At 39.7% G+C, this 12,474-nt stretch overlaps 1 protein-coding gene across 1 annotated transcript in view; it reads right to left on the reverse strand.

Moving 5' to 3' along the window:
• LOC121506940 (metabotropic glutamate receptor 7) overlaps positions 1-12,474 on the reverse strand; it is a 449,909-nt gene that overhangs the window by 63,760 nt on the left and 373,675 nt on the right. Inside the window, exon 8 of the mRNA XM_041783000.1 lies at positions 7,664-8,599. Coding sequence (XP_041638934.1) covers positions 7,664-8,599 — 936 coding nt within the window. The remainder of the gene's footprint in view (positions 1-7,663; positions 8,600-12,474) is intronic.

The raw sequence follows: 12,474 nt of genomic DNA on the forward strand, positions 1-12,474 counted from the left end.
CCCTCGGAGCGCGGCGTGTCGGCCCGGATGCTCGTACCTGCTGATAACGCCGACATCCTCCTCGGGGATGTTGGAGCAGCAGAGCCGTCCTAATCTCTGCCTCTGGCTGCTGCTCAGTGCCACACCAACACTTCAATCACTTAAGTATTACAAGGATATTTAGACTTAATCAGAAAGTCGTTTAAATTTACTCTACCGGTAACGCTGCAGAAATTAATCACATTAGGAGGAGTGTGGCAGCCTGACTGCAGACGTGTTCCATATTCCTCCACACCGACCGCCGTCTCTGCAGAAAACTTTACACCCGTCAGCAGCCTGTGATGAAAAGTTGAACCCAAACAGTTATTAAACATTTACCTGGACCCTCCTTCATAAAATGATCTAAATACTAAGAATTTTTAGAAGCAAGAAAATTAAAAATGACGGTTGAGTTAGTGGAGGTATTGAGAATATGGTGGATGATTTCAGTGATTCCTCTGTTAATGCAGGGTTAGATTTGGCTAGATTCCTCTTCCAGGTGTTAAAGATCAAACTTTAACTTTTTCTTTATCTGCAGTGGAGTTTATGAGAGGAACATTTTAGTTTTCAGAGAAATCTTCAGGCTTTAATGATCCTGATGTTTCACTTATAACAGCTGTATTTATAACCAATCATTTAAACAGATAACTGTAAAAATGAAACGAAAGTAACCAAAAACAACCTCATCTGTAAAATCTGGATCATGGAGAGAAGAAGCCATATGTGACCAGGATCCAGAAACACTGAGGTCCATCTTCTCTGGACCAAAGCTCATTTAACATGGACTGAGGAAACATGGAAAACTGTTCTGTGGTCAGAGGAAACATGGAAAACTGTTCTGTGGTCAGAGGAAACATGAAAAACTGTTCTGTGGTCAGAGGAAACCTTGGACGCCGTGTCCTGTGGACTAAAGAGGATCAGGAGCATCCAGCTGGTTCTCCTGGCTCAGGTCTAAAGCCTGCATCTCTGATGGTCTGGTATGGTATGATGGGGTTGCATCAGTGCCTATGGCGTGGGCAGCTCTAACATCTGGAAAGGAACTATCAATGCTGGAAAGTAGAAAGAGCTTTTAGAGCAGGGGTGTCAAACTCAAGGCCCGGGGGCCAAATCCGGCCTGTGGTGCAGTTAGACCCGGCCCTCCAGATCATATGATATGTTCATTAGAACTGGTCCACCAGTTCAGGTCTGCAGATTTCCTCCAGTATAAAAATGTAAACTTAACCTTGATGATTTATAAAATCTTTGTTGAGTCATAAAAATTAAAAGTGATTAAAAAAAAGGAATGTAGGAGAAATTTGTGTTTTCTCTATATGCTCAATTTTGCATCTCACAGTTATGACCAAAAGTTATGGTTTTGACCGTTTATTTCATATTTTAACCTTTACATCCCATAACTTTGACTTTTTATCTCATGTTTTTATCTTTTAGATTCATAATTTTGACTTTAATTTCATGTTTTGACCTTTTTCAACTCCTAACTTTGACTTTTATATCCTTTATTATCTTTAAAACTCATGACTTTTAATTTTTTTTCATATTTTGACTTTTAAAACTCATGATTTTGAAATTTAATCTCATATTTTGACATTTTCAGTCACAATTTCTATGTTTATCTGATATTTTGACTGTTAAATATCATGATTGAGAATTTTTTCTCAGTTTTTCTGGCCATTTCAACTCCTAACTTTGATTTTATCTCATTTTTGACTGTTAAAAAAATCATAGTTTCAATATTTTAGCTCATATTTTGCCTTTTAAAAACATAATTTTGACTTTAAATGTCATGTTTTTACCTTTAAAACTTATAAGTTTGACTTTTTATCTCAGATTTTGAGTTTTTGACTCATCATGTTGAACTTTTAATCTCAAAATCATTTATCATCAGAGCATCAGTATTATTATTTTTGACTCTGACACCCCTGCTTTAGAGCAACATATGCTCCCATCCAGCCAACGTCTCTGTCAGGGAAGGCCGCCACTATTTCAGCAAGACCATGCTGAACCACAGACCACATCCATCACAACAGCATGGCTTCACAGGAGGAGAGTCCAGGTCCTGAAGTGGTCTGCCTGCAGTCCAGACCTTTCACCAACAGAAAACATTTGGAGCAAAGAAGACCCAGATAGAATCCTACATCAGACAAGAATGGGACAACATTCCTCTCCTTCAGCTGGCCTCCTCACTTCCCAGACTGTTGTTAAAGAAGAGAGGATGCTCCACACTGGTAGACCTGGTCCTGTTCCTGCTTTTCTAGAGCTGGGCTGTGCATGACCATGTGAAGGGGGCGTGTTCTTCTTGTATGAACTGGAGCGTTTTTAGATTAATCCTGCAGCCTCAGTAAAATGTCCGACCGTGTTTGCAGAGACGCTTCATCAGAGAAAATTAAAATCCAACGAGTCTAACTGCAGAATTTTCTTTATCAGCCTCGGGGAATTTTCTTTTAAAACTTCACCAGTTTTCCCCTGAGTGTAAAAAAAGGGGATGAAAACACGCTCCACTCCGCTGCAATCACAGATCAGCAGCAGATCACAATAAGGCAGAAATCCCTGTCATACAGAGCATTAGAGGCTGACTATCAGTGTCCTGTCCACATTTATCAGCCTGCAGGCGTCCAGATGAGCCGACCTGCCACCACTAAATAATCTCATCCCCTCTGTGAGAGAGAGAGGAGGCCGCAGAGTCTGAGTCTGCAGAGAAATGACTGGTGGGGGAGAAAAGCCGTAATGGTGGTTTAGTTTCACGTCAGCCTAAATCCAGATGAAGCCTGATGCTCAGGCAGTCTGGAACACATGGAACCATTACAGTGACATATTCCTGCAGAGACCCCGGGTGTTGTTTGGTCCTATCACATTCTGCCCTGGTGAAACAGCAGGTGCAGTCCTCAGGTGTTCAGCTGGGTCTGTCGGGGGGGTACCAGCTGTGGCGGTGTTTTTGGGGTTATTCCAGGTTATTTAAACTTCCAGACGCTGGTACAATTAGCTCATTTCCAGTGAGTGCCGCAGGCTGAAACTCAATTTTCCATTTAATGTGAGTAAAGTTAGAGGATGTAGAAAAGTTATTAGTTACTTAAAGGTTCCTCCAATAATTGCATGACCTTTAGGGCTTATCACAAATGTGATGAAAACTGTTGCTAAATGAAAAGAGCCCCAGTGAAAATGTGAAGCACAATCTGTGGGCAGTTTTAATAAGAGGAAGAGAAAGTCCATCAGGGATAAATAATCATTACTGCAGCTGTGCTGGGCCTGTGTTTACTGCTCAGAGATTACTGAACGCTGTCTGTCTGCTCCCTCTGTTCTAGAAACATCTCTAACCTCATCCTCTACACCACGGTGTCAAAGTCAACCACAGCAGGGGCCGGATTCTGGACTCAGGACTAACCTGAGGGCCTAACAGGGTCACCTTTTAACCAGAAACTCTAAACCTCATTTCACCAGTAATAAAATATGAAAATTAAAAAAAAAAGTAGCAGGGATGATAAATGATTTTGAGGTTAACCCCTTCAAGCCTGTTGTATCATATTTGATATATACTTTTATGATACCTCTATCTAATCAATATGATCAATAAATTACTCAAAAAACTTCTGAATAAAATCTGATAAATGATAAAAATACCCTCAAGTGGATTATCAGTTACCAACAACACCTAATGAATGAAATGAGATACAAAAAATATATCTGTTAAATTTTATGGAAATTTGGATTTAAAAAAAAAAAAAAAAATCAGTAGAAAGTTGAATAAACGTTTCAGTTCCAAAAAATGAAAATTTTCTGGCTATTATTTGTGTTTTCAGGCTTTAAAGGTTTAAAAAAGTTAAAAAGATCAGTTTAAAGGCTGATGATCTGAGAAAAGTTAATCTGTTAGTTCAAAAAGGTCAAAATATGAAATAAAATATGTAATCATGAAACTAAAAGTTCAAATATGTTTCAAAATTTTAAATTGTGAGTCTAAAAGGTCAGACTGTGGGATTATGAAGTCAAAGTCTGGAGATGAAAATTTGAGATAAAATACAAAATAATTAGTTAAAAAGGTCTTAAAAGGGGCTTAAAATTTTAAATTATGAATCTAAAAGCCCAAAATATTATATTAGAATTTAAAATTAAGAGTTGAAATGCTCTCAGTACAAAATTAAAAGTTAAAATCCTAAGTTTGAGTCCTAATTGTGAGATGCTAAATTGAAAATGTGAAATTAAAACACAAATTAATTTCTTTCCCCACATTCTTGACTTCTTATCTAAATATTTTTACTCCTTACTTTTTCAGATTTTGTGACTGAACAAGGAAATCTTAAATCATCAGGATAAGTTCACATTTTTATACGTGAGGAAATCTGCAGACCTCAGACTGATGGGACGGTTAGAACAGAAATATGAGACCATCTTGGGGGCCGAATCTAACTGTTCCACAGGCCGGATTTGGCCCCCGGGCCTTGAGTTTGACACCCGTGCTCTAAACTCTGGAGAACAACCACAGAGGTAGAGATGTAACGTTCCTACACTTAACAGCCGGTAAGACCTTCACCTTACCTGTTTTTCATCAGAATTAAAAAAAAAAAAAAAGTCTCATGTTGTTTCAATCGTGTTTGCACACCGATATTATCGTCCCTCATATTTTTAGGTTTGATTTTATGTTTCTAAGTTGTTTAAATGGCTGACTGGATTCAGAACAGTACCTGACCCCCCCCATTAGTGTGTTTGATACTGTGGACCATGGTCTTCCTCTCCAGACCCTTGGTAATACTGGGTTAGACTAAATGGTTGTTTCTGGTTTCATGACTCCTTTTTAACAGACCCCAGCATCTAACGACAGGAAACATCCAATCAGAGTCTTCATTAGAAAACAAACGTCCTTTTTATTTACACCCTGAACTGTTCCCTCCTTAACAGACTGTCATTTTCATCTTTCAGTGCTCTGCTGGTTCTATACCGCTACCCAGTAAAACTGGAGTGAAGATTTAGAGTCAACTGGTCAAAGCTCCGCCCACTGCCATCTAAAGTCTGTGGAAATGTAGGCAGAGTTTTCCCATGATGCCCTGGGGTAAAGATTTAATATGTGTTCAGATGTTGCCAGTTGTCAGCGATCACTGCTGGATTCTCATGTTTCTGATGAATCGTTGTTGTTTCGATGTTGGACACTGTTGCACCATGAGTGAAGCTGTTCATTGAGTTAGCCACGCCCCTCCTGTGGAGATGGAAGGGTTAATATTTCTAAGACAGTCGTTGGATCTGTATAAATGAGCCATTTGTGGTGAAGAGTTTGACTCCATTCTTGCACACGGGCCCTGATGACGTCATTTTAAAGGTCAAATTAAGGAAGTATTTAAGGTGAATTTAAACGAATCAATCACTAAAACAGTAAACGTCTCCTACAGACACCTGCAGTGAGAAGGATTTAGTAGCCTAGAGTTAGAAGTACATTTTAATTTCTCAGAAAATAACACTCCAGGGCAGATCAACTAAAGAAAAGAGCGGCTTTTAGCACATCTTTAGCTCCAAACACGGGGAACTCAAAATAAACAGCAATAAACAGTGCTCTCATTATAGCGTCAGTGATCTAAGATGTGACACTCAGTCTGTGGAAAAACACACACTCAATGCGCTGAGCCAGCAAAAATCATGGCCGTTTTTGCATCTGTGTATAATCAGTAGAGCCCGACTGATTTATTGATGGGCTGATTATAGCGTATCACAGATTAATCAACATCGGCCAACATGTAGCTGATATGTTAACTCTTTGCTGCGCTCTGCTCCTGTGTGTCCCTGCTGAACTCAGCCTGAGTGCCTGTCCCCTCCCCCTCACACACAGAGTTCAGCAGCAGCTCTCCCCCACTCAGTGTTGCCAACTTAGCAACTTTGTCGCTGTATTTAGCGAGTTTTCAGACCCCTCTAGCGACTCTTTTTCAAAAAAGCGACTAGTGACAAATCTAGCCATTTTTTCTGGTGTTATTGGAGAGTTTAGGAGACTCTGACGTGAAAGCACGTATTGTTGTTGCTCTTCTCAGTGAGCAGCGGGTGCTGCCGTGGGTCCCTCCCCATCCTAAGCACTCACAGGCAGCTCAGTGCAACACTACGCTTTTACGCTTTAGTGCCCCATGACAATCACGTCCTCACGGAAATGCGCTGTTAGGACAGAGCATGCTAGTTTTCCACCTAAGTTTTAGAGAGCGTTTTAACGTCTAAGTTGCATCTTTGTGAAATAAACAAAGATAAATGCAACTGTTAATTCACATGTCCACATGTGTGTTTATGTACAGTATATATCCTGTGTATATCCACGTGTTTATTACATATACTGGCCGGTATATCGGATATTAGTGTTTTTTAGCCCCCAGCATCGGTATTGGCATCAACCCCAAAAATCCCACACTGGTTGGGCTCTAATAATCAGCGTTAATTCTTGACTGGTTTAGTCAGAAAGCCTTTTCTGGGAGTAATTCTCGCACTATTAGCAAGGAGAAATCTGAGTGGATCTGTGCCTCTGTGCATTAAATTTGCCAATTAATGTAAAAAAAAAAAATCAAAAATGCTCCTTCAGCTGTTTTTCATTAGTATCACTTACTTTTCTAGCCTTTTGAGGCCCTGTCCCTACTTTTTTGAAATCTGTTGCTGCTCTCAGATTCAAAATGAGCTGATATTTTTCCTAACATGGTTGTTTCTGTTCTCTTGTGAATCAAACACGGGTTTATGAGATTTGACGATCTCTGACTTCTGTTTTTTTTTACACCTATGCAGCGACCCAACTTTTCTGGAACTGTGGTTGTAACCCAGCATTCATATCAGCCCTGCACTGACTTCATTGATGAAGCTGCAGACTAACACCTCTAGCTCATCTGTTATTTCTCATCCTTTCATACGGCGCTCTGCTGTCACTCACTGTTACCATGGTAACCACACACGGGTCAGCAGGAGGACATGCAGATAAACAGGATGGAGGCAGTAACAGTACATGGTGGAGTTTCAGCTGCAGTTTCATGGGGGAAAGATGATGAGCAGAGAGAACATGGCGGTGAGGGTAAAAGCGACGTCATACTGTGCTGAGGAGGAAGGAGCACGCTCTGACACGTGGAGATGTCTTAGGTTCACAACAGCGAGGCAGCAAACCACTACTCTGAGAGTTGACAAGTCAAAATGTAGTAGCAGCACTGTTGCAAACTTTGTTAACCTTTCAAATATCATTTAATACTAAAGTGAGCCATTATGTAATAGCAGTTAGAAGAATAAGCAGCTCTACTGCGATCCTAGCTTTGAAGCATGGTTTATATTCATGCTCTAGTCATTCATCCAGCATGCTTCCTACTTCCAAGGAAAGCCAGAACTCACAAACTAGGGCCTGAAAAGTCATTCGCTCTCCCATCTTCGCCACTGAAACCCCTCCTTTATGACATGGAGTGAAAAGCAATCCTTCACCTCCATCCTGCACTTCCATTTACTTTTAGACAGCAGTAAACGACCCTGAAAAATGTCTGACAACCTCAGATCTCTGTGTCCTTTTTTTTCAATCAACAAACCAGCGACTCAACTATTTCAGTCACCAAAATAAAACTTCAGTTGCCTGAGAGTTTAACCATCCATCTCCTCATTCATCTCCGTGCACCTTTCATCATCTTTCACAGCCGTCTCCATGCATTCATCCTTCGCCTCTTACCTTTTCTGCAGACTGAGCCGTGCCAAAGAAGATGGGTATAAAGGCCAGCCACACGATGCAGGTGGTGTACATGGTGAACCCGATGGGCTTGGCCTCGTTAAAATTCTCGGGCACGCCGCGAGTCTTTATGGCGTAAACAGTACATGTCACCATCAATAAGATACTGTATCCCAACGAACAGATAATCTGAAGATCCGTGATGTCGCATTTCAACACTCCTCGAGCTAGATCCGGGTTAAAGGTCTTCTGCTCGTCATAGTCGATGATGGTGTTGGGCGGATCCACCACGAACCAGATGAAGACCCCCAGCAGCTGCACTGAGATGAGGCTGGAGGTGATGGCCAGCTGTGAGGTGGGGCTGATCAGCCTGGGCGCCGTCACCGACTTCTTCCCCTGCTCAAAGATCCGGTAGATGCGGTTGGTTTTGGTGAGGAGAGCGGCGTAGCTGATGCACATACCCAGACCGAGGAAAATCCGCCTGAAGGAGCACACGCCCACATCTGGCTTAGCGATCATGAGGAACGTAATGATGTAACATAAAAATATCCCCGTCAGGAGGACGTAGCTCAGCTCTCGGCCCGACGCTCGGACTATCGGCGTGTCGTTGTACCGGATGAAAGTAGCCATGACGCCGATGGTCGCGATGATCCCGAGCATGGCCAGGAAAACGGGAATGACGGCCCAGGGCGAGTGCCACTCCAGTTTGATGATGGGTATGGGCTGGCAGAGCGTGCGGTTGGCGTTGGGCCTCATGTTGTAGGGACAGAGTTTACAGGAGAACTCGTCAGACCGGTACTGGTAGCCGTCGCAGGGTTCACAGTGCCAGCAGCACGGCATGCCTTTGACCACCTTCTTCCTCTCTCCGGTCCGGCAGGGAAGGCTGCACACGGACGTGGGGATGTCCTGCTCCCCCCGAGGCCACTGCATGTCCTCGATCTGGAGACAGAGACACAGGCAGAGTCAGGCCTCATGTTTACTTTCAGTTCAGTTCAATCGAACCGTACATTCTGATTGGTTCAACAGGCGTCTTTCTATTTAAAGTTATATAGAGGTCTGCTCATGTTGCTGCCATAACACCTCATAATGAAACACACTGCTGAGACAACACAACATTATGTTACAGTCCGTAAAGGAATGTAACATGGTGTAATGTTACACTATCACAACATAACATCACATCCCACCACCAATATAACCAACATTGACATTACATAACACTCACAAGTGTAACGTCACATAACATTACATAACAAAACGTAAAGGAATGTCCCTTAACACTTCCATTGATGCATAACACTGACGTAACATTACATAATGTAACACTAACATAAAATTACATAACAATAACATAACATTACATAACATAACATAACATTAACATAACATTACATAACACTAGCATAACATTATATCACATAACAATAACATTACATAACGAGACACTAACATAACACTATATAACATAACAATAACATAACATTACATAACATTACATTAACATAAAATTACATAACACTAACATAGCATCACATAACGTATCACTAACATAAAATTACATTACATCACGTAACAATAACATTACATAACAACACTAACATAACATTACATAATGTAACACCAACATAACATTGCATTATGTAACACTAACATAACATTCCATTATGTAACACTAACATAAGACTACATAACATTACATAACACTAACATAATATTACATAGCGTAACACTAACACAATGTATCACTAACATAATAATACATAATGTAACATTAACAGTGTATTACATAACGTAACACTCACATATTACATAACCTAACACTGACATAACATTACATAACGTAACACCAACATAACATTACATAACGTAACACCAACATAACATTACAAAATGTAACACCAACATAACATTCCATTACGTAACACTAACATAAGAATAACATAAAATTACATAACACTAACATAACATTACATAACGAAACACTAACATAACATAACGTAACACTAACATAACATTACATAATGAAACACTAACATAACATTACATAACTTAACACTAGCATAAGATTATATCACGTAACAATAACATTACATAACGAGACACTAACATAACATTACATAACATAACAATAACATTACATAATGAGACAGTAACATTACATTACATAACAATACATTAACATTAAATTACATAACACTAACATAGCATTATGTAACGTAACACTAACATAACATTACATCACATCACGTAACAATAACATTACAGGAAAAAGACATTAGGAAAAAGACGAAAAACCTTCAGTCGATCAATACAGCTACGCCCTTTTATGCAAACCCAGCTCTACCTGAGATATTAAAGGATGAATCCTGTTTGTTGTGGTATAGTAAAGGTTTGCGGACATTTGGTGACTTATTTGATAATGGCATGTTACTATCCTTTGAACACTTAAGGTCAAAATTTCACCTGGATCCCAGGCATTTTTTTAAGTACCTACAGGTTAGAGACTATATTAGAGTTCAACAGGGTGGTAAACTAATGCCTTTATATCCTTTGGAAATGGACGCTAATATAGTGGGTAAAGATGTAAAGAAATTTGTTTTATTTATGTACAAAATATTATTGAAGTTTTCTGTTTGTGGTCCAGTAGGGCCAAAGCTTAAACAGGAGCAAGATCTTGGGGTTGAAATTAAGGATGAACAGTGGAAAGCAATCTGTCGAAAGAGCCAGACATTTTCATTTAACAGTCGTCATAGACTGCAACATTTAATTTGATTCATCGAGTATATTATACACCACAACGTCTAAACAAAATGAACCCCGATCTCTCCGCTTTGTGCCCCAGATGCAAAATTGAGACTGGCTCTCTTGTTCATATGTTTTGGTCGTGCTCCCATTTGAATGAGTTTTGGAAAAATGTTAAAGACACTATTGAAAAAGTGACTGATTTTGAGTTTGCTTTAAATCCAAGGTTAGTATTACTAGGAGATGATTCCATACTACCTTTACCTTGTGAATATAATATCAGATTTGTTAAAATGGCCTTGATAGCTGCAGTTAAGTGTATTGCCTTCAAATGGAAAAGTGTTACATCACCATGCTTAAATATGTGGTTGAACGAGCTTACATCTTATATTCCTCCAGAAAAAAATAGTCTATAATTTGAAGAAGAACCCAAAAGCCTTTAATGAGGTATGGGACGATTTTCTCGCTCTTTTGCACAAAGGATGAGGCAGATTGAATTTTTTCTGAGATGATGAATTTTGAAACTGTGGAAACTTCAGAAATGACATTTGATTTACCTGCATGTGTATATGTGTGTATGGTGCATATAATGTACATGCAGATGTTTATGTAGAGATTTTTTTATTTTATTATTAATTTTTTCTTTTTTTTTTCTTTTTTCTCTTTCTTTTCTGTTTAATTTTACCCTTCCTGTTGCTATGTGAGGGGAGTGGGTAGGTGGGGAATGCAGTATGAATTCTCTTCTGTAAATAACACTACATTTACAAATAAATAAAGAAAAATAAGGAAAAACAATAACATTACACAATGTGACACTAACATACCATTACATAACAACACTAACATAACATTACATTATGTAACGCTAACATAAGAATAACATAAAATTACAAAACACTAATATAATATTACATAGTGTTACACTAACACAATGTATCACTAACATAATATGACATAATGAAACACTAACATTATATTACATAACCTAACACTAACATAACATTACATAAAATCACACCCTTTCACGAACAGACCACTAACATTATGTAACATTAAACATAAATCAATATATCTTATATCACAGTATATAACATTGCATAAATCTAACACAATCCTTGATCGTTCCCCAGGGGAAATTTAAGTGTGTCATTAGTTTAAAGGGAACAGCTGTTTAAGTGAATAGTTATGACACATTTACCGAGGATGAGACAGAGAAGGCAGTACGACTTTTAGACAGTGAAGTGTCGAAGCCTCGTCTAAGTTGCTGCCATCTTTGTGAGATGTCAGAGTGGACAACGTCTGGATGGGGATGTTTCCCAGTCTACTCACTCTCACTGGTCTTTACTGGTTTTGGATCAGAGGTCTGGTCTAGACCAGGTGGTTGTTTGGTCTCCTCTGGGGTTACCACAATAACCTGACAAGTGAGCTGTAGAAGTACAACATGCTGTTCCTGATGATCATGTGACGTCACACAGTCGTGGTACCTCCACCTACCTGCTTTAACCAGTGTTATTTATTTGGTTTTAGAATCAATCAAAGCTGATGTTTAACTGGATGTATTAACCAATCAGGAGACAAGCTCAGGTTTGACTTTTATTATCTGGAAAAATAACAGGGAGCGACAAGCCTGAAACCCCCAGACCCTGAACCAGCCTGAAGCCTTCTGTTGTGTTTGGTCAGGCGTTGGTCCTGTATGCGGCCCTCAGGATAAACTAAAGACTGCTGATTCTGGGGTACTGGTTTAACCCCGTTTACAGACTCTACAGACCCCAAGCACAGTGCTGTTCCATATCTATCTACAGAACCAGGTTTAAAGTAACACCATCATGTTCCCTCAGTTCCTGCCCCGTCATATTTATGGCTCTGGTTTTATTACCGGGTTTTAGCGCTGATGTTAAACAAAGCTCTGGCTTGTTACCAGAGTAAGGCTCTCATTGATCTGACAGCTTGACTGCTGCTAATGAGTAATGAAAACGCCATTACTGAAGCATCAATATGGATGGATTCCTCCTGGATCTTCGCCCTGCACCAAGGAGACGCCTCAGTAACCTGCAGTTTGTAATCAGTCCAGA

The sequence above is a fragment of the Cheilinus undulatus genome, linkage group 3 (genome assembly GCF_018320785.1).
Source record: "Cheilinus undulatus linkage group 3, ASM1832078v1, whole genome shotgun sequence".
Classification (NCBI taxonomy): domain Eukaryota; kingdom Metazoa; phylum Chordata; class Actinopteri; order Labriformes; family Labridae; genus Cheilinus; species Cheilinus undulatus.